We start from the raw sequence: 22,745 nt of genomic DNA on the forward strand, positions 1-22,745 counted from the left end.
GTGCCATTCTTTATAGGGAAGCTGTCAGTCCTGTCTGCGGGGAACTGTGTTGTTGTAAAAGGATAAAAGAGCAAAACTTAGCAAAAGACAAAAAAGCAGCATTTCTCATACGACCTGCAGCTCAGCATCTAAATTTTGTTTTGTAACCAGGATCACTATTGCTATAAATGAATTTTTGGTTGCTTAGTTCCGGGATAGAACTATTGTATTATTAAGCTTTATGACCAACAGAATGGTAATCTGAAACCATGATGTAGAAAGTACCTATTTTTGTGTTAAGTGAACTTAGCACATTATAATATGGAAACCAGACCTCTATAACTTGTTACCCACCACATCATGAAGCCCCTCACCCTTTGAGCACGCATACATTAATAGGTAGATACTGTGTCGTTAAATGAAAGTGAGGAATAAAATTAGCCAATAGATGATATTGTGATAAAATACTAATGGATAGCTATATACAGAGGCGTGTATTTGTGTGTTCAGAACCAGATAAATATGGTGTTTTTAACTCGGTGTGCTGGCCACTTTAGATGCCCAGCACCCTCTTCTGCGCTGAACTGTAATAAATACAAATACCTCGACTCTGTGAATTGACTCTTCACACGTTGAGTGAAGAACCCTGGTTTTGAGACAACAGTATAAAGGGTGCGGGTCGGCCGGGCGGAGGAAGTGTTACCTCCCGTGGTTGCCAGGCGGAAGTGTAGGAGGTTGCTAGGGAGGTCGATGACCCGGAAGAGGAAACCCGGAACTTCCGGGTCAAGGGGCGGTGAGCCGGGCCGGCGCGGAGCGGAGAGGTGGGGGAGGCCCTGGGTGTTGAAGGGGTGCGGGGTAGGTCCCAGGAGGGCGTAATGGCGCCGTGGGGAGGGAGGGGGCGCGCAGGGGTCTGTGGGCAGGGGATGGGGTCCTGGGAACATGGGCGGGAGGGAACGGGACGGGGACCCTGCGGTGAGGGAAGGGCAGGGCCAGCAGAGGAGGTTTGGGGGATCCCCGTGTGACCACCACGGTGCTTGTGGGGGTGCTGGTGACCAGACACCCTTGGGAGGTCTGCGAGGCGGGGGGCACGGGGAGGTGCTGAGCCAGGGAGCGGGGCTGTTCTGTGCTGCGTGTGGAGGGGACGGACGCACAGACCCCATGTGACAGTGTCCGACGGGATGGCTGCAAGTGCCTGTGTCCGCCTGCCGTGCTCACCCTCTGAGCCTCCCTCACTTCTGCCAGGCTGCTCCGAGTGGGGTCAGCTTGTCTGTTAGAGCCTGTCCAGTCCTCGTGGAGCTCCAGTGGGGAGGACTGCCACAAAAAAAAGGAAGTTTGCTTCTTTCCAAGCCCCAGATTGTTTCTGGTCTCCAAGCCCTCACTTGGGCTGTTACTCATGCATGGCTACATCAGTTGTTGTCCTGGCTCGGGAGGTGCCATTGCAGAGATCCAGGTAATAAGCTCCTGCTAGACCGCCACAGCTGCTCACCTGTCCCTGCAATAGCTTTCCATTTGCAGGAGCATGATGTTAGGTCATGTGTTATGTTGGGCCATTCTGTCACTGACAACTGCTTAATACTAATGGGCTTGTGTCAAAACTGGTGAAGATCCTGCTGTGCAAAAGAAAGGAGGGCTTCTGTTTTCTAAGACAGGTCCCTAATCACTCCCCTGCACAGGCTCCACAGAGCACACAGCCATCTGGGCAGCTCCTTGCAGAAGGGAATGGGTCAGGAGCAGGTTAATGTGGAAACAAACTGTATCTTTGGCTTCGGCTCCCCTTCAGCCTTTTACTCTCAGCCTTGCAAACTCCCAAGTCAAAAAGTGACGGGGCACAGGTTGCTTTCTGTTGTGAAAGTTCCCCTGAAGGTTTGTCGTTTGAGCTCCCATGTGCAAGAAAATTCCATCAGAGTGGCAGAACTGGAGCTCCCAGACTGGGCAGCACTGCTGATAGGCTCATCCTTTTGCTAGAGATCCTGCAGTTTTGGTTGAACAGCTGTGAGGAATATTACTTTTCTAAAACCACAGAACTTGTGTAACAGTGTTCTAGAAGAATGTGCTTTGCTTCAGGTGCATACAAATACACCAACATACAGATAATAAACTGCAGTTTGAGAGGGTATCTTCTCTTGTCACATGGGAAAACAAATAATGTAATGTTCAAATAATGCTCAGACATTTGCAATGTGCTAAATCATCTTCATAACTAAGGGGTACTTTTTTCCCTTCCTCAGCAAGAGAACATGAATTCAGCAGGGAGGAAAAGAGGAAAGCCCAACAGAGGAGAAGGAAGAGGGAGAGGAGGAAGAGGAAAAGGGAAAGGAGGAGGAGTCAGCAGTGGCCATTCAAACAAGTCTCATCTTGGTGGAAATAGGAAATGTTCAAACAAAATTTGGGACGATGGAGATGACTTTTGTCTCTTTGAGGAACCAAGGCTGGAATCCAGGTCTTTCTGTTAATTTGGGGTGATTTGACATAGAGATGTTTGGGATACTTTATGGCTGGCTTTTGGACATCTTTGAATATACAGAAGAATGAAGGGGGGTGATGAAGGTGTTTCAGTGTGAAACAGTTTTTACATGTCTTTTTTGATTAACATATTTAACATAGCTAGGAAAGTGGGTTTTTAAAAAAAGATTAGAACCTCTGATTTTCTTTTTTGATCATAAAGTAATTTCAGAACATCTTTGATCAGAAAATGCTAGTAATCACAGGATATTATTTTTTGTGTATTACAAAGCAGAAGCTGGGCCATAGAAAATAAGCAGTTTAGAATGAATTTAGTATCCTGAATTTATTCTGACCAGTCTAGCTTAGAAGTACATGGTTGTACTGTAGTCTCAGAACCTACCAAAGTGTTTATTAAATCGCTTTGGATTTGACATAGGATAATATACCTATATGCATATGTGTGTGTGTCCACGGATATAGACACACACGTCCTGGTCCCATAAGAATGAACCCAACTGAATAATCCTTAGGTGATGGACTTGTCTTATTTTGGTTTTCCTGTTTTGAATTACAAGGTTGGGTCCTAACACATCCTAATACAGTCAAGATCATTTGAGCCAGGCAAATAAGTCATTGTTGTGTTCTATTTTAATTTTTAGATCAAATGCCCCTGCCAGAAGAGGAGGGCAAACGAAACAGAGATCTGAAGCAAGAATGCCTCTGCAGACCATACATATGACATCAGAGAATCAGAGAAGAGTGAAAGAACTACTTCAAGAGCTTCAAGGGCAGGAGCTGGCTCCTGAATCAGAGTTAGTTTAAATGGAGGCACTACTTCTAGCTCTTCTCAATGAGCATGCTTGAACAGGCACACTGTTAGAAATGAAAACAGTAATCTTTTTTCCCTTAACTTTTAATTTGATCTCAAATCCCGTGGTTTTGAGTCTGCTTTGTTCTTCTACAATATTAACTCTGGGAAAGGGGTAGCAGAATCCTCCATTTAAATGGAGGATTTAAAACTGCAGAGGCAGTGTTTTGTGTCTACTCAACAGCATAATTTTGTTTCATTTTAATTTGGTAACTTGTTTTATCAGAGTAGCTGTTTCCGGTGAAGATGATGACGAACCTGATTACCTTGATGATGAACAGTGCTGGTCAACAGATCAGGAATTTTCTGACATAATACCAAGGTCATCTACGGAGCCAGCTGAGCAGAGAATTGTGGAAAGTGAAGTGTCTTCATTTGCTGTGCACAAACTCTCCAGGTGATGCTTTTCAGTGAATAATTTGTGTCTGAAGAGGTAAATCACTAGTCTTGATACTGTAAGCCCTCAGTGTTTGGACTTCCTCTTGACTCCAGGGAAGTTCTGTGTGCGGTACTGATAAGTTTGTATCTCCTACAAATTTAATCCTCAACTAGATGAATTTAAAATAATGGTTTTATGAAAATAAGTCACTCCAGCCCTTTTTCAGTGAAGTTTTCAGTTCTTTCTCCAAGACAATGAAATTGATATTGGGAAAACTCAGGGAGCATTGCTGTTATATGCATGATTCTTCCAGGTAGGTAATGTTTCAAAACCTTTTAAGTGTTCATCCATTTTGCTTGGATATGAGCATTTATTAACTGTTTTTGCTTTGGGAGTGTTTTATATGTGAGAGGACTCAGCTTTTTCTGAAGAGTTTAATTTATATCTAATCTTGTAATGTGCTACATTCTGAGGTGTGAGATAGTCTGTTGTTTATAAGGTGACAAATTAGTTGCCATATAAACTATTATTCACAGACTCCAAAGTACTGCCTACCACCATCCTTTGAAATAGCATAAATATTTTGGTGTGGTTTTGTTTTTACCCCAATAGTAGTAATAGTATCTGTAAGCCTAATCAAGCAAATCTGTGGTTATTTTGCTTCATACAAATCTGTCACTCATTTGTTGCCATGTTGTCTCTGTTTTGTTGCAGGTATGGTTTTGACAGTGAGCGTTGTAGGACAGTACTGAGATCCTGCAATGGTAATATTGGGGCATCATTGGAGTATTTGCTATTGCAGTGCTTTACTGAAAGCTATGGAGAGAAGATGCAGGTTTCTGCAACAGCTGCTGAAGCCAGTCGAGAAGAATGTTTAGAACAGAGACAAGAGGAGGCTTTTGCCCTCCGGTCAATCTACGGAGAAAAATTTGTAGAAAGAATTCAAAACCGTGTTTGGACTTTTACTTTGGAATTGGAGTGCCTAGCAAACAGGCTCAGCAAATCTAAACAAAAGGGTGTTTGTACTACCGATGGAACAAAGCAGACTTCAAAGGAAATATGTAAATTTTATGTCCAAGGAGGCTGCAGGTTTGGTTCAAAATGCAGATTTGGACATGAATTCCCTCCAAACCACCCACTGAAACCAGCCAGGAACTCTGTAGATGATGCTTATCTCAGACCTAAAAGTGATGGTCCTTTATATGAACTTGAAGTAAGATTTCCTGAAGCAAATAAGTATCCACTTCAGGCACCTCTTGTGGCATTTTATTCCACTGATGAGAATCTACCTCTTGCTTGTCGTTTACACATTGCTGAATTCCTCTTTGGAAAGGCCTTGATAGCTGCAGAGTCTAATGAACCAGTGGTATACACCTTAGTGACTTGCTTAGAAGATGAATCTGAAATAAGCGAGTTACTTAAAAATACTCATCACAAGTACAGTGTTCCTCCTATGTCCCTGCTGGCAACACCTTCAGTAAAGCTGCAGACAAAGAGTACGTCTGGTTCAAGTCAAATGTCTGAAGGTACACCAAATTTCCCTCTACAATTTCTGGGCTAAGAATGGTCAAAAAGATTTAAAAAAAAAAAAAAAAAGAAGGCAGAGAACCCAATTTAGGTGTCTGTTCCAACTCTGTTTCTGGAGACTAAGGTCATGGGGTGAGCCAGATCCATAATCTGTCTGTGCCTCAGGAAGTCCCTTCCATGATAAAGCTGCAGCAGAGAGGTTTTCTGCTGGCAAGAACCGAGTTAAAGGAGCACAGAGCAAGAACTGAGTTATAGGAGCACAGAGAAAGCGATGCCTATTCCCAATCAATAAAAAGCCATTGAGAAATGTGGTGTGAGCTCACCAAAACTGACCAGAGAAGTGTGCTTGGAAGGGAATGGGGAACGTTGTTTGCAAGCTTTGCTGCATCTGCTTCTCATCAGTTCAGAAACATCTTTTTTTAAAAAAAAAATTACTTAAAATTACCAACCCCTCCTCAAAATTAATTTTGTAAAGGTGGATTTAAGGCTAAGTAAATGTTGCAAGCAATTCTAGAATGTTGTTCAAGGTATCATCCCGTTTTTTGCACGCAAGTGCGACTAGGCTGATTTCACAGGGGGAGAGTTGGGACTGTCAGTTATGGCAGGGTGACATCAACTCCATGGCATAGATGACCTTCAAGCTCTCAATTCCAAAACTGTTTTATCTAAGGCAAACTTTCTTCAAGAGAGTTTTCAAGAACAACTGCATCACATTTTAGAGCGCCTAAATAGTGACAACCTATTTTTTGTTATAGTAAAACAAATTATTCAATTTTTTTAACAGGTCCACAGAAAGACAGCACTGTTCCAGAAGTTGAAATCAAGAGATTTCAAATAATCTTTCTTGTGTTATAAAATCTTCCTTATGTTATGAAATACCTGGTTTAGATAAATATAGCCTTAAAACTTTCAAGGGCTAGTTTACTGTCTGAGCAAATCCCACTTCAGCTGATAGGCAGTAGGCACCAAAGTACCTGGTCCAGTTTCAGACTTGGTTTAAAAGTACTTGGTAGTGGCTTAACACTTAATGTTACAGTGTAGTTTTAATTCATTTAAGCTGGTACTGCTGTCACAGTCTTGGGCTCTATAGAAGTGGTTGTGTGGTGAATTGGAGAGGGGAGATGAGACACATGAAAAGCGTTCAGGAAGGCAAACCAGTTACCAGTCTGGTTCAGCACGTGGCAACCCAGACCATGGTGTTGCAGAGCACAGCTGGTGCAGGGGTAGTAACAAGTGGGTTGGACCTGGAGAGGTTGTGGTTTGATGTGGTGAGGGGAGATTTGCTGGTAGTGTTGAACTAAATGCATGTCAAAAACAGTCCTGCAGACCCTCAGCTCCAGCCTAACAAGGTTCTTTGTTGACAATGCTCCTGGAACATGTGTGTCTCTTCTGCAGTGCCGATGATGTCCTTTTCCTTAGTAAGAAGAATACCTAACTGTACATTCTCTGTCTCAAGCCTCAACAGTGTCAGAGCCTCAGGAAGAAGAGGAGGTGGCAGAAGAGGAGGAGGAAGATGAGCCTGATCAAGTTGTGGTGGAGAATGAGAGCTATGTGAACCTCAAGAAAAAGCTTTCCAAAAGATATGATGTGCAGGCAAAGTCTCTGTATAATGAAAATGTTAAAATCTGCACGCAGTTTCGACTGAAAAAGGTATAATGTACAGAACAGAATATCTGGTTTTGCGCTTACTTTAGAGAAACAAATATTTAAGCCACAGGTTGCTGTTTCAAATGGTTCTGTTCCACTCCAGTGGTGTTTGTTCTTACTGCCATTCTGTCTGCTTTTGTGCATCAGTCTTCTAGGCACTTCCAGTCCATGTTGTATGAAAGACAGAAGCTCCCTGCATGGCAAGAGAGAGAAACCATTCTTGACTTGCTGGAGACCCACCAAGTTCTTGTTGTGAGCGGCATGACGGGGTAAGAGTGTGATTGCACATACAGACTTTATAGTATACACAGTATACTATACTGTATATATATAAGTATACACAGAAGAATGTGAAATATGTGTCCATGTCCTGAAAAGGTTAGGGTCGAGGTCCATCTGTGACCAGTGACAGCAGTCCTAGACTAATTTCATGTGAAGGATCACACTAATGAAACAACGCAAATTCCAAGTGGAATGCAGTCAGTTTACGTGGATGGAAGGTGTTGGGTTTGTGGGTTTTTTTTAATTAATCCCTGACTTTGTTATGCAGGTGTGGGAAAACCACTCAGATTCCTCAGTTTATTTTGGATGGTTCATTGCAAGGATCTCCAAGCAGAGTTGCAAACATCATCTGCACTCAGCCTCGCAGGATCTCTGCCATTTCTGTGGCTGAACGTGTAGCCAAAGAAAGAACAGAAAGGATTGGACTCACTGTTGGATATCAGATCCGTCTAGAAAGTGTAAAGGTATATATGCTTTGCTTGTTGGTTTTCATTTAGTTCTATTAAAATGTGCTTAGTGCTTCTCTAGCATACAGAATTTCTGCCCTATATCTGCCATATAGTGAGATAAGCAAGCCTGTATCACCAATATTTTGTTACATTATGAAATACAGTCTGTATTTTATTTCATCTCGAGTTGCACAGTCCACTTTACAGAATGAGAGTGCAGTACTATGTCTTGTACTTCTGCTTTCTGTTGAGACAGGTGAAGGAGTCTGAGAGTATGTGTAATACTTCTATCTTCTGGAAGGCTACTGACTTAATTTCCACTCATCTCCCATTCCCATTTGTCTCCCAAGTGGAGATTGAAGGGTACAGCTTCAGTCAGCCGGAAGGGGGGTTGAATTCAAACTGCTGTCTTGGAAGTGAAATTTTATGTTGCAGCTGATTGCTTTTTCCAAGAACTATGTTAAAGAGATTCACTAAATCTTTCTAGGAACAGAGATCTGAGTTGTTTATCAGAAAGCAACTTCCACGGGAAAAACAGTTCAAATTTGTTGTTTATCCCTTATAGTTAGCAATGCCACTTGGTAAGAAGCAGGTGTTCTCAAGTTTTAAGCAGGAACGAAAAATCGTTCAGCTTGTTCCCTTTCTGTCAAACCTGGTACTCAGCTGAGACCAAATGCTTTACAGCAGCACATACTCTCTTTGCACTGTGTTGTTGCACAAAGTCAACTGAATGCTTTGTCTTACCGTTCAAGTCCTCAGCTACCAGACTCTTGTACTGCACTACCGGTGTGCTGTTGAGAAGGCTGGAAGGAGATCTGACTTTGCAGGGAATCACACATGTTATTGTTGATGAAGTTCATGAAAGAACGGAAGAAAGGTAAATAATCTCTTATCCTGTAAGCAAAATGAAGAAACAGTCAGAATGATAAAGGTGGCTAAGGTGCAAGTAACTGAAGTCAGACTTGTTGATCCTGTGCCAGTAACATGGGATGGTGGAAGGAGTCTGGTTTTAGATTCTTGCCTTTGGGCAGTAGGAAGTTGTGTTGCAGCAGCTTACAGAGAAAGCATGTTTCTCTTTATGCCTCCAATCTGCAATCACATTGCATTGGATGGGGCTGGAGGGTTAAGTAACTTTTTTACCGCAGTTCTCTGGTTCTTACTCTACCCTTATTTCAGCTTTTACCTAATTCTTCACATGCCCTTTTGGGAATTATTTCTCCTGATGCAGGATTTTTTTGCTTCAGCAAAGCACCTGCAAGGGGCAAGTGCTCATGTTTATTTCCTGCATGAGCATCCTATCCTGCTCCAGCTTCCTGCAGATTTACCCTGTGTACCTGCTGATGCCAGGCAAAAGATAATGTCTGTCAGTATCTTTGTAAACTAAGTGGCAAGGATCCTTTTCTTTGATGTTTTCCTTGTGAAAGACTGCAATGCAGTGGGTTTACATGAGGCTTTGACTGTGAACCATTATTCTACACCTCAGATTATGTTTTAGCCTCATAAAAGGCCTTGTATCTCTCAAGGATTCTTCCTCTTTCGAATCCAAAATCACTTCAAGCCAGTTTTCTAGGCATGCCACAAAAGCTATAAATATGTAGGGAAGAATACAGTGAGCGGGGAAGAGTGTAAGTTTGAATAACTCTTCCAGTGAGAAAGAGGAGCAAAAAGGACTCATCTGTTACTTTGAGTTAATTGGTTCTTGTGCTGTCATTAATGTAATTAATTTATAAGGTAGCTAGAGCTTAAATGAGTTTGCCAAGTAATCCCAACACTCTAGTAAGTGACAACCAAAAAGTAAGCAGATTGCCTTCCATTAATTTACTGCATTGTTAGCCTCCAGCCATCCTGCGAAGCTCATGCTTCTGTGATGATATCACCATGCTATTGAAAACACCAGGAAGATGGACAGAATGGGGAGGGAAAAAAGAGACTGAAAGTTAACGCTAAAGAAATTCAAATGTCTTTTTGCTTGTTTTGTTTAGTGACTTCTTGCTGCTGGTTTTGAAGGATATAATGGTTCAGAGGCCAGACCTGCGCATTATACTAATGAGTGCCACCTTGAATGCAGAGCTTTTTTCTCAATACTTTCACTCCTGTCCAATTATTAACATACCAGGTGAAAACCATTCATTTTTATTATCTTGTCACATTCGTTGTTTTAGGGATTTGTTTTCAGTATTTCTGCTTGCAAAGTGTTTTTCAATTCAAGTGTAAGGGGCTAATTTGCAAAGTGGCAAGATCAGGATTTATACAAGAACTGTGATTCCAAGGGCTTAGAAGGAAAGGCCAATGAGATTTAGGAAAGACTGGAAATGGAGCCTTTTTTGTGTTGTGTCTGTACCAGCAGAATTTCCTTCCCCAGAAGACAAAAATGACATGGCGTGCATGACGTGGTTCCCTGAGCTAGTTTCACCACAGCTGAAGACTATTCTCTGTCCTTGTGAAAAAGAAGCAGTGAGAGGATTCAGCTGGATGTGTACACATTTAGCCAAATGTGCCTTTTAAATTGCTAAGTTATTACATGGATCATGACAGAAACACGTAGCCTCACGGGTGTGTTCCTGTAAGTGTGTCAGCCCTTCTGTGACTGTGTACGTGCATGTTGCCAAACCATGCATGGAAAACATCCACTGTTTCTCCTCGACAGAAATTGTGAAGAGTGCAGTATAGATGAGAGCTGTGAAGCCAGTGTATGACATAATAACCTGTGTGAAATGATAACCATCTTCTGTCTTTTTCTTCTTTTCTGCATGTTGTGTGGCATGTAGATTTATTCTCATGTTTCCTTTAGGTCGAACATTCCCTGTGGATCAGTTTTTTCTGGAAGATGTGATTGCAATGACAAGGTATGAAATTGCCAATCATTCTCAGATGTATTTGACCTTTGAGGCTGCACTATTGACCTTGAGACTGCAGTAGTTCTGTACATAGATTTAAAAATTAAATCCTCTCGAATCTCCCCATCACCTGCAATCTTAGAGTTTACTAAAGCACTGACTTTAAACAATACTTACTCTGCAGTGGCGTCTAGGATCTCATGCCAAAACAAGCCTTTCTGCATTAGATACCACATAAGTCACTTTGCCATGAAGAGTTTGTTGGTGCTTGTGCTTTCCTTGTTTCAGTGGTGGTTAGACAGTGGCAAGCAAAATACATTTGAAGGTAGATTTCATCACTGAAGGTGAAAAATGCAGGATACCAAACAATTCCTTTTTGTAAGCCCTACCTTGCAGCAGGGCTGCAGATTCCTGTTACCATTTGTAGTTACTGTAGAGTCGCAGCAGCTCAGATATTCCAAATAATAAATTGATCAGCTATTGTAAATTACTTGCGGGTTGTTGCTTTGAGCTGCCTGCTTAGCTGTCAAGATCAAGTTTGTAGTCCTAGTCTTTTACATGACAGCTTTTAAAGACTAACATCCCAGTATGGAAGGACACCTTGACCTCGATACTGTCTATGGTTTTGCAACCCACTTATACAAAGTTTCTCTCAGATTTATATATAAATACTTTTGATACCCTATCTCTGTAGCTAATTATTAGAAGGAGACTGTTAGACTGCTTTCTATGCCACTAAATGTTCTTCTGCTGTTCAGGTATGTTTTAGAGGACAGTAGTCCCTACAGGCGCAAGACAAAGCAAGAAAACAAGCAGAATGGGAGACAGAAAAGAACTGCATTTGAAGAAGTAGAGGAGGACCTGAGACGTGCTGGCATTCTGGAAGGCACTGACACAGTTGTCAGAGATTCAGACCCAGACCAAAAATTAACTTTGAAGCAGCTCCTTACACGATATAAAGGTGAGCTCCTTTTTAAATCTAATAAATTGGCATGTAACATATGCCAGCCAAGATGGTATGTTAGCATATAATGTTATATCTTGAATGCGTGTATATCATTCAGTTTTGAAGTTAGTCAGGTCACTACTTCTAGATGAGGTCAGAAACCTGCCAGCTTAAAAAAAAAACGAAACACACACCATTGTTCTCTTAAACACAAACAAACATCTTGACTGAAAACAGTTCTTAGCATCTGAAGATGGACAGTTTTCAGCTGCTATCGGTTTACATCCCTTTTCAGATGCCTTGTTAATTCTATCCTCTTTGCTGTGTCTGTTCTTCCTGGAGCAGCTTTACTTAAAGCACAGCATGTATCTGCCCGCTTCAAGGAGGTCACGTCAGCATGACAAGCCTTCCTTGAAAAATTTAGTCAGTCTGTGAATGGCTTAATTTCTTTCTATGAACTGCCTACTCTGTCATCATCAAAATCCTCCTTGTGCTTAGTCCTGAACAGTTCTTCCCTGCACACCCTTATGGTGAGCTCCACAGTGGTATTGAGTGACAGCCATTGCTTAAAAGCTTCAGATTCTTGCTAGACAGTTACCATCTCAGAAGAATAAGGGAATCTGGGTGTCTTGTTGGCGTAAGAAACATTGGCAGAGGGAAGAGAGAGCTTGAGAAGGTAGTCCTGGAGGTATCTGTAAATGGCCATACGAAGGCTTTCGGCTCCTCTTACCCACTAATACGTGCACATGTCATTCTGCTAGTGGATGAATCCTGGTCTAGGCTGTGCACAGGGCAGGTGTGAGTCCTAGTAAGGCATGAGAAAGGAAGGGAAGAGCTGAAACAGAGGAGAGCATGGAAGGGGAAGTACGATGCATGGAGTCGCTTACCTCTGTCTGGTCTAAGCCAGATGCTGTTTAAACCAAGGTGTGGTTGGTTGTTCAGCCACGCTTGTTCAGTGCATCCAGCAGGTATTTTTTACAAGAGGTGGACTTACTGTGCGTTTTATTTCTTTTTCCCCAGGGGTTAACAAGACGGTGTTGAAGACAATGTCTGTCATGGACTTGGACAAAGTTAATCTGGAATTAATTGAAGCCTTGCTGGAGTGGATAGTTGCTGGCAGACATTCATACCCCCCAGGTAATTTTACTGTCCTTGAGAGGTAAAAATAGGTTCGTGGAGGTGGTGTGCTTATAGACAGTCCAAAGCTAATGTTTTGCATGCAGAGTTTCTGTAGTTACTGATTATTTTTGAAAAAAATAAAACTCTAGCTGAGTAACAAAGCCCCTGATATACATGGGATGGGAAAGGTGAGAGAATTGTCTACTTTGGAAAGTCTTTGGTGATGGACTGTTGCAGCCTGTGGTTTTTGTAGAATAATTGCAAAACAGAGCTGGAGTTTTGACTTGGGCCATTTGCATAGTGATAAAATATCATGCTGTCCTTTCTGTTGAGTGATTAATTTTTCTTTTTTTAAATCTATGTATATAGGTGCTGTGTTGATATTTTTGCCTGGTCTAGCAGAAATCAAGATGCTTTATGAGCAGCTCCAGTCTAATGCTCTTTTTAATAACAGGCATAGCAAGAGGTAAGGCAGAAAAACTCCAAAACTATCAGTGTTTACCCATAAATAAGGAGTAGCTTCCTGCACAAAGCCTGCCTTTATCCAGGGATAAATAAAGGTTATTAAATGTGTGAGACAGCTTGTGATGTGAAGGTCTTGACTCCAGTCAGGGTAATTCCTTCTCCACTGTCTTATTGGCTTGGTCTTTTTAGTTTTTCTCCTGAATTCAGGAAGGTTAGTTGTTGAAGTTGATGAGTGTTCTCCATTTTGTGCTCTGCATGATCCAGTGGACAGTTGAAAACTTCATCTCAGCCCTTGTTCTGTTTCAGAATGTTTGCTGAGGTACATTCAGTTGTGGTTACATTTGGCCTTAGATTGTTACATGGAGATGTAATTGGATGTCCTTGTCTAAACAGTTTTACACAGATGTCCATGGCAAGGTTAGCTGGAGTGATTTTTCTTCTAGTCTGGCATTGTAAATGGCAGATTCTAGACTCTTTAAAAGAGGCAGAATTTTTGCTCAACTCTATTCTGAGACCTTTCCCTTCTGTAAACTTCTCCACCTTCCCTTAGAACATGTATCAGAAATAGCGTGGCCAGCAGGACTAGGAAAGTGATCATCCCCCTATACTCAGCACTGGTGAGGCCACACCTTGAATGCCATGTTCAATTTTGGGCCCCTCACTACAAGAAAGACACTGAGGTGCTGGAGAGCATCCAGAGAAGAGCAATGATGCTGGTGAGGGGTCTAGAGCACAAGTCTTATGAGGAGCAGCTGAGGAAACTAGGGTTGTTTAGCCTGGAGAAAAGGAGGCTGAGGGGAGACCTTATCGCTCTCTACAACTACCTGAAAGGAGGTTGTAGCAAGGTGAGTGTTGGTCTCTTCTTCTAAGTAGCAAGTGATAAGACCAGAGCAAACAGCCTCAAGTTGTGCCAGGGGAGGTTTAGACTGGGTATTAGAAAAAATTACTTCACCAAAAGGGTTATCAAGAACAGGCTGCCCAGGGAAGTGGTTGAGTCACCACCCCTGGATGTATTTAAAAGACGTGTAGATGTGGCACTTAGGGACATGGTTTAGTTGTGGACTTGACAGTGTTAGGTTAGCGGTTGGACTTGATGATCTTAAGGGTCTTTTTTGAACCTAAATGATTCTGTGTCTTAAAGGTGATATGGCAGAGAGGTTTGCTGGTTTTGTATTGCTTTGAATGGCTGTAGACAGTGTCTAGTACTAGAGAGGCAAAAGTGTGTGCAGGCACAAGAGGGAAAAGGCTGGAGATGCACTGAGTGTGCTGTCATATTGTCCTTCCAGGTGTGTTGTTTATCCACTTCATTCTTCACTATCTAGTGAAGAACAGCAGTCTGTGTTCGTCAGGCCTCCTGCAGGAGTTATCAAAATCATCATCTCTACAAACATTGCAGAAACATCTGTCACCATTGATGATGTGGTCTATGTGATTGATTCTGGAAAAATGAAAGAGAAAAGGTACTGGGATTCATTCCTCAGGGCTTTGTGATCTGGGAAATTGCTCTATGCCTTGAGCTGCATGCTTTAGCTTTCCAAAGAGCTGAGAAAAACGTCGAGGAACTTGATCTGCAGAAAGCTGCTGCAAGGTGGAGGAAACCAGTCTAGACTCAGATCCAACAGCAGGGGTGGGAATTGTGTTCATACAGAAGTTGGCAGCATCTGCGTGCTTGACCTCCAGCCTTTCAGTCTGCGCTCGTGAATCTAAGCCTGTTTCTTACTGTCCTGTAGATACGACCCAAGCAAAGGAATGGAAAGTCTGGAAGACACATTTGTGTCCAAGGCCAGCGCTCTGCAAAGGAAAGGGCGAGCAGGCCGTGTAGCCTCAGGCGTCTGCTTTCATCTTTTCAGTAGCCATCACTATAACCATCAGCTTATAAACCAGCAGTTACCAGAAATACAAAGAGTGCCCTTGGAGCAGCTTTGTCTGAGGTGAGCTGTTGTTCCAGTATTGCCTGAAAAAGCCGAATGTGTTTTGTTTCCTCAGTGTTTTCTTGCATCATGAAACCAAGAAACTTGCTCTGAAGATCTAAAACTGTTGACTGGTTGCTTTGATCTTACAGTCACCTTGCCTCTGCATCCAGAGCCCCCGCAATCACACCCTCCACCAATTCTCCCTGTCCTTCTTTACATTCCTTAGCTCTCATCTGATCCTAGGAAAAAGATACATCTCTGAGATCTCTCATCATCAGAGAAGGCAGTTGCATTCCTGTACTCCAGACCTGCAGTAGCTGTTTATGCTGTAAACTCTCCTGCGGTGTTTCTGTGCAGCATAGTGCAGTAAAGCCACAGCCTGGATCAGGCACCACCATCATGCAAATGAAGAAGCCCTCCTATCCCTGCTGTACACTGTGCACCCCTTTGTACAAAAAGCAAATGAAACAACACAAATCATTTTTTACAGTAAAAACTTTTATTTTAAATGCTAGTATGCTAAATCGGAATCTGTTCTTACAGACTCTGTGAGGCTGGATGAGGTACACTGCCTACCAGCTATAATTTCACATTGCTTTCTGACTTGAAATATGCGTTACAGGCCCTCTTCTACGGAGCACATTCTTAGATGCATGTTTTCTATAGGTTTTTATTTTGTTTTTATAAAAACTTGAGGTTTTGTCCTGTGTATGGAACTAAGCTGCTTTTTTTTTCTTTCTCTCTCCCCTTCTCTCTCTCTCTGGCCACCCCGCTCTGGCCCTCGTCCCCCGCTCACCCCCTTCCTCCCCCCCCCACCCCTTACCCACCCCATAACCTCCCCCCTCCCCCTCTCTCTTTCTTTTTTCTTTCTTTTTTTTTTAAATTTTCACTCCTTAAGAATTAAGATTCTGGAGATGTTTTCTGCACAGAGCCTTCACTCTGTCTTATCACGACTAATTGAGCCTCCTAGAACTGAATCTTTGCGAGCATCAAAGATGCGACTACAAGACTTGGGAGCATTAAGTCCTGATGAAAAGCTCACCCCTCTGGGCTATCACTTGGCTTCTCTGCCTGTTGACGTCAGGATTGGCAAGTTAATGCTGTTTGGCACCATCTTCCGCTGCCTGGATCCTGCACTAACTATAGCAGCCAGTCTGGCCTTTAAGTCACCATTTGTAAGTATTCTTAATCATGCATCCATCTCTGAAAGTGGTATGTTTTCATACAGCAGCAAAACGCTGTTGTAACTTGCAGCTTACTACACTTGAGTATTTTAATTGTCCTTTTTAGCCTATGTTGTTTATATGTTAATGTAGTGCTCATTAAAAAAATCCAGTTCGAAGCATAAGACCAAAACCATGCAGCAGCAACAAGATTGTTATTTGTATTGTGAGTGAACAGCAGAAACAGAGTGGATATTAATTTGAACTAAGAAGTACTTATAGCCAGTCTATTTTGTTCAAATTCGGTGTAAAAATTGAAAATAAATGGTAATATAAGGAGCAGCTAGAAATAATTACAAAACAGTGATAACGGTGAACTTGACAAGTCTTAGCTGTGAGTGCGGTTCAGATTGGATCTCAGGTTGTGTGTTCACTTCCACTTTGGCTTTTCGAATCAGCTGCTGTACTTACAAGTGCTCTTACTGTTGTTAATCTTCTACTGCAATGTACGAACTTGAATGAAAAGTCAGACTTTCTTGAAGTTCTGATTGCTGTTTTTAGTAGTGCAAATAGTTTGTATCCAGGACAGTTGTGAAAGAATTGGACAACAGAATGTTCTAGTTATTTAATTACATATGGTTTTCTATATGCTTATTGGGCATTTTCTACAGCATTTTGACTTACAGTGCTATAAGTTTCTATATGCTGATGTAGAATAACTTAAATTCAGCTTTTTGAATGTCCTGTGTTACTATCGCCTTCTCTCTCTCTCAGACCCAAGTGGATTTTAGACTTGCTGTGCTATTCTCTGTTACAGGCATTCTCATTTGAGATTCAGCTCCATTAACTTGCTTTGTCACATGGTGTTTTTCCTGGATCTTGGCATTCTGCATCTGCAGAGAGGTCTGCCCAAAATGAAATATTTTGTGTGAGCTCATCAATCACAAATTCACCTTTGGATCTCTTGTGGTTAGATAGAGCAGTGGGCTTAGGTGCTCTGCGGTTGACTAGGCATTTCTGAATGCCTCATCATATTTTCTGTTATCTGTGGAGAGTATTTGCATTCTGACCTGTGAGCTGCTGTGAAAATACCAAAGATTGTGCCATGCAGCTCTTGCAATGGCTTGTCTAAGTTGTAAGGGGAAGAACACGCTTAATCTGTTACTGCCTGCCTAGGTGTCACCATGGGATAAAAGGGAAGAAGCAAACAAAAAGAAGTTGGAGTTTGCAGTAGGAAACAGTGACTACCTGGCTCTTCTCCAGGCCTATAAGGTGAGCTAAAATTCAGTAGCCTCTCTGAGAGGTTTGTGATGTCCTTGAAATTCAAGCTGAAGTATTTTATTAAAGGTTTCCTCTCATCCTTTCAATTAGGGATGGCATTTAAGTATCAAAGAGGGCTCTCAGGCAAGCTACAACTACTGCAGGGAGAACTTTTTGTCAGGAAGAGTTCTTCAGGTAAGTCAGTTTTTGTGGCCTTGCATGGGGACTGGTTGAGACACTGGCAGAGTCTTAGTGATGAAAATAAGCAACTGGTGAAGACTCTCCTCTGGAGAGAGAAGGAAAAAAAAGCAGCTTAGTTCAATACACAGGACAAACCCCCAAGCTTTTATAAAAACACCCTTTGTCTGTTCATAGGAAATTGCCAGTCTGAAACGGCAATTCACAGAACTGCTTTCTGACATTGGGTTTGTGAAAGAGGGATTAAGAGCCAGGGACATTGAGAAGTGCTCCCAAGGAGGCGATGGTGTGTTGGATGCCACAGGAGAAGAGGTAATTCACAGCATTTCACTGCTCCAAAACAATGCTGCAGTTCTCATTTGACATGGGTGCCAGGTGGGCTATAGACTAGGGGGCTTCTTGCCACAGCCTGGCTTTGTCATCTCGCACTGGCAAGTCACCTCTTACCTGCTATGTTCTTCCTCCCCTTACATTGTACGTGCTGGTATTAGCCTCGATTGCATGAGGCCTTATGTGCCAGGGAAGAACAGTCCCAGACGTGGAAGTGAGCTGAAACCTGCTCCTCTGAGATGGTGAAACACTGCTGATTTGACATGTGGAAAGGCATGGGTGTGACTCACAACCTGGCCTGCATGTTGGGATTAGTGCCAACCTTATTTTGGGAACAGAATAACATTACAGAGCAGGCAGTGAAATATTTCAGCATTGCGGACAGTCTCCGGAAAGCAGTACGTCTGGAGCCAGAGATCTCCTAGGGCTACATGATGAGGTGATGAGGATTTGGTAGTTTTAGAGTATCACTGCGCATTGGGACAACTTGTGCTTGCTTTCTGTCTTTGTAGCCAGACATTAGGGAATAATTACATTTGACACTAACTGCATTGAGGTAGTTGGTGGCCATTTGCTCCATTGATAGTGGGGGAAGGACAGCCCAGGTCTAGCTTGAGACCTTAGGAGCAGTAACTGGTCCTCTCCTTATGAGGCACAGTAGTGCAGCTGTAAAAGTAAACCAGTTTCAGGAATTCTGTCATTCCAGAAGTAGGGCTTTACCTTTATAGACTTACCTGCAGAATACCTAATGCATGCATTAATTTCACAGGCAAATTCAAACGCAGAGAACATCAAGCTGATCTCAGCTATGTTGTGTGCTGCACTGTATCCCAATGTCGTCCAGGTAAAAGAATGCTTTTTCATTTTCCCTTCTGCTGTCTAGCATATCCACACGGCCTGCTTTCAGTCTGGGCCGATTGTGGCAGCCTTGAGCCTGGCTTAGGTTGCCAAAGCTTGCTGCTTATAGTGTCAGAGCCAAGCCACTGAGCTCCAGTTTGTATTGCTTGAGACTGCTGCTGTTCCTACAGGCTGATTTTAGTGTCACACAGAAGCCAGCAGCAAATGTTCTTAAGAAGTTACTTTAAATTACAGCTTTTTAGAAGGCCAAGGTTACAAATGAGCAGTCAGGGTTAGACAGCACCTGGAGTGTAATATCTGTCTCTAGTGGCTTGACATGTTAGTACTTGAGAATTTCTGGTTTTGATAAAATTAAAACGTAAGTTAAAAAGGTTTTCTGGTGCAGCAGATTTTATAACTTTTTATCTTGCCATACAGGTGAAAAAGCCAGAGGGCAAGTACCAAAAGACCAGTACGGGAGTGGTCAAAATGCAACCAAAAGCAGAAGAGTTGAAGTTCGTTACCAAAAATGATGGTTATGTTCACATTCATCCTTCATCTGTGAATTACCAGGTCAAGATTCTTTTCTTCTGCAAAGCATGAGGGTTTTTCTATAAAAGAAATCACCTTTTCTTGAGCAGTTGAGATTACAGTGAGGGTCCCTACTGATGTTTTTTAAAAAAATCTTCATGATTGAAGAGTCCCCTGTTAGAATTGTAAATAATTGTGTGTTCCTGAGTTAAGAGTGTCCTTTTAGGCACACAGTTAAATGCCAGCCTCTGGCATGGAACTGGCAGATGCAGTAACCCCCCAGTTCAGGTTTTCTTAAGCTCCATCTGCAAAGCTGCACACAAAAATGTTGTGGTTGCAGTGCTCCCCTTGGCTGCATCTCGGTACTGACTGAGATTTCATCCATGTGTGTAGCACCTTCATACATGTAGATGACTTCTCCCCACTGCCCCTCGCCAGGCTTTGTCTCTTCAGCTGAAATATTATTTATTGGTAAATAATTCAGGGACATACTCTGGTTGGTTTCTTCATGGGTTCTCAAACTCTGAAGTTAATTTCCTTTCCAGCTTGCTAGCTCATACTTAGATAAGAGCTCTTCTCTCTCTGCCATGATGTATGGTAATATTTGGCTCATGAAGTCTGTCTCCATATTTGATGATTCATTGCTTTTCCAGGATATAAATTGTTTTTAAAAGGTGATTTTTTTCATTATTAACTACATATTTGGGTTATAAAGGCTTTGAACTGTTCAGCACTCCTGCTCTGAAAGAGCATAACAAATGCACACACAAAAATGTCAGCATGAAATGGAGAACTTGGGGCCTCATCAGTTGATGAATCAGCTGATTTCTCACATGCTCACTGCAAAGCAGGAAGGAGCAAGGGGTAACTGGCAAAGTAGTCGTGCAGGTGCATTTTAGGCACATTTGCTGTTCTTTGCACCTGTAGCAGAGGCAGGGAAGGGTGTGTGGAGGAGGCAGGCAGGCCCCTGTTTGCCTGAGCAGGTCGGAAGAGATGTGGCACTTTTTAACAAGGATGTTGTATACGTGTTCTAGACTAGGCACTTTGAGAGCCCCTACCTGGTGTATCATGAGAAAATCAAGACCAGTCGCGTGTTCATTCGAGACTGCAGTATGGTGTCCGTGTACCCGCTGGTCCTGCTTGGCGGTGGGCAGGTTCACATGCAGCTGCAGAAGGGAGAATTTGTCATTTCTCTTGATGATGGATGGATACAGTTTGTGGCTGCTTCTCACCAGGTAAGGAAAAGGAGGGCTGATCGTGGGAGCGCTGCAGAGCTGTGCATGTGTTTAAAATGCAGGAGATGCATTTCATGAGCCTTACACTCATCTCTGGGTTTGCTTTACCACGTGTTAGGTGGCTGAGCTGGTGAAAGAGCTGCGCTGTGAACTAGACCAGCTGCTGCAGGATAAAATCAAGAATCCCAGCATGGATTTATGCATGTGCCCCCGCGGATCTCGGATCATCGGTATGATTGTAAAGCTTGTGACCACGCAGTAATGGGGAGAGCAGCTTTCTATAAAACTTCATTGTTTGCTACTGCCTGAGAACAGGCCACATAACATCAAGGTCTTGATGTATTTGTTGTCCCAAAGCATGGCACTGATCTCTGGAAGACCAAGTTGGCAACCAGTTTTGGGGGTTTGGGATTTTTTTCCTTTGTTTGCAGAGAGCTCGCTTATTGAAATTAAGGTGGCTTACAGTACACTCTGGGAAATGGGAAAATGGCAAATCTCCTAGGAGGAATAGAAACCTCCAAGTAAGAAAGTGTTTTTTCATGAGGCTATACACTGGCAAAAGTGTTTTCTGGTCACAAAAATACCTGCTACCTAGCTGCTTCTTGTAATGGTGATATCTGGAGGCAGCATGTGACATCATAAGCTGCTCCCAAATTGGTTTAAGCTCACTTCTACATTTTGGCCAAGACTTTACTGAGGTAGTCAGTCTTGGCTGACCAGGGATCAATTTGCTTACGGTTCAACCCAAAGTCCTTAAAAAGGTGAGCACCTTTTGATTCACATCAGGGGGTTCTGACATGGATTTGAAGAGCATGGATTTGTACCGGCTCAGTTGGAGTAACGTGTTGGAGAGCTGGCGGCTCTGGTTACAGTGTAAGGCTGCAGCAGAGTGTGGACGTTTCCCCTGAAAGCCAGGCTTTTCCAGCCCCCCTGCGCTGTGAAAAAGTGAAACAGATGAGATGGATGGACTGCTGTAGTGCATTGAAAACAGATCCTTGGGTGGATGGTATTGCTGTTTTAACCTCCTCTGGGAGGTGGGAGTCCTCCTGCCACCCAGCACAGCTGGAGGAAAGTCCCACTTTGGCTAAAAGCTTCCAAAACTCCTCTTCTGGGGAATGGGCTGCTACACAAGAGTGTGGCAAAATGCTGCAGTAATAATGAACTGTTACTTCTTCCCTTCACCATTGCTATAGCTGAGCTGCTTGAGGTACTACCAATCGCAAATAATAGCAAGTGCCTTAAGTGAAATAACATTACTGTCATCTGTCATAGTAAAACCAGAGTAAACACTGTCTCCACCACTAGTCCTGCCTGGAAGTAACCTTCAGGCTGAGGAATGATGAGCAGAGTGACAAACGTCATTTGGGGTCTAGTTTGATTTTTCAAAAAACACACTTGACTGTGTAGAAGCAGTTTCACAGCACCACACCCTTGCACAAGGAGGGTGACAGGAGCACTAAGACTGAGCTAACAGAGCAGTAGGCTGGTCTCTGCAGGCATGCTGAACTGCAGGTGGCTGAACTGTTCCCATAACTTAATGGTGAACAGTAGCACCTACTCCTGTAACTGCACATCTGGACACCTGGGATTTTTTTCTGAGGTTTGTTGAAGAACTGTTAAGGCCAAGGAATCTGGGGGGGGCGGTATTGAAGCACTGCAGAGGCGTACTGTGTGTTGTCAGCCATTAGCTCTGTGTGAAGTGGGACTGTTAGGGCCTTGCTTCTGTGTCTGCCTGGCAGCCACCCCAGTATGGGTAAGCAAACACTGTTTCTGTTCAGGTTGGTTGTGGGGTGAAACAGGAGCAGATTCCCTTTTTCACCTCAGACTTCCCTACACTTTCAGAGAAGTGGTATCCTCTTGAATAAATGACTTCTCAACCATCAGGGACTGCTGTTTCAAATGGAAACTAGTGCTCAAGCAGGGTCTGTATGACTCTTCCCCCGCGTACATGTGAAATTCCACCTGGGCTATCCCAAAGTGAATGTGAGGGCAAGGACAGCTGCTGATGTCACAGGTGAGAATTAGCAGCATCCACCCCACCAGAGGGAGGCCTTGGACACATCATCATGCCTTGTCTCAGTGGCTGAATGGGCAAATCTGGGAAGGGAACAAAGCACAGCTCAATAGATGCCATCACAGATGAGGGTGAGTGCACCTCTAGCAGCCAGGGCTGCAGCACCAGCTCTTGCTGTAAACAGTGCCCCATCAGCTGCCTGAACAGGGCAACTTCCCAGAACTACACAGGCACTAACAGGCCTCAGGCCTTGGGGACTGGGGCGCAGGGGTTTTGTTACTTAATTCCTTCAGCCCCTGAAACCCGTGCCAGTCCATTCAA

General features: G+C 43.1%; 1 protein-coding gene across 6 annotated transcripts; it reads left to right on the plus strand.

The window, feature by feature from the left end:
* Window positions 1-757: 757 nt before the first annotated feature.
* DHX57 (DExH-box helicase 57) lies at window positions 758-22,290 on the plus strand. 6 transcript variants are annotated; one of them, XM_074864221.1, is made up of 25 exons: window positions 764-800; window positions 1,222-1,429; window positions 2,208-2,419; window positions 3,084-3,236; window positions 3,519-3,689; window positions 4,386-5,197; window positions 6,655-6,848; window positions 6,993-7,114; window positions 7,396-7,591; window positions 8,329-8,453; window positions 9,559-9,692; window positions 10,368-10,422; window positions 11,172-11,374; window positions 12,380-12,496; window positions 12,848-12,944; window positions 14,230-14,403; window positions 14,674-14,874; window positions 15,755-16,031; window positions 17,196-17,291; window positions 17,391-17,474; window positions 17,655-17,789; window positions 18,577-18,651; window positions 19,083-19,217; window positions 20,210-20,410; window positions 20,529-22,290. In XM_074864221.1, exons 2-25 carry the CDS (start codon window positions 1,373-1,375, stop codon window positions 20,670-20,672), a joined length of 4,170 nt encoding a protein of 1,389 aa, XP_074720322.1. In that variant the 5' UTR covers window positions 764-800; window positions 1,222-1,372; the 3' UTR covers window positions 20,673-22,290. The 6 variants fall into 6 exon arrangements, with proteins under 6 accessions (XP_074720324.1, XP_074720322.1, XP_074720323.1 ...); XM_074864222.1 differs by having other exon boundaries at window positions 1,327-1,429; XM_074864220.1 differs by having other exon boundaries at window positions 778-800; window positions 1,147-1,429.
* Window positions 22,291-22,745: the final 455 nt, after the last annotated feature.

Source organism: Strix uralensis, chromosome 3 (assembly GCF_047716275.1).
Source record: "Strix uralensis isolate ZFMK-TIS-50842 chromosome 3, bStrUra1, whole genome shotgun sequence".
In the NCBI taxonomy this organism is placed as follows: domain Eukaryota; kingdom Metazoa; phylum Chordata; class Aves; order Strigiformes; family Strigidae; genus Strix; species Strix uralensis.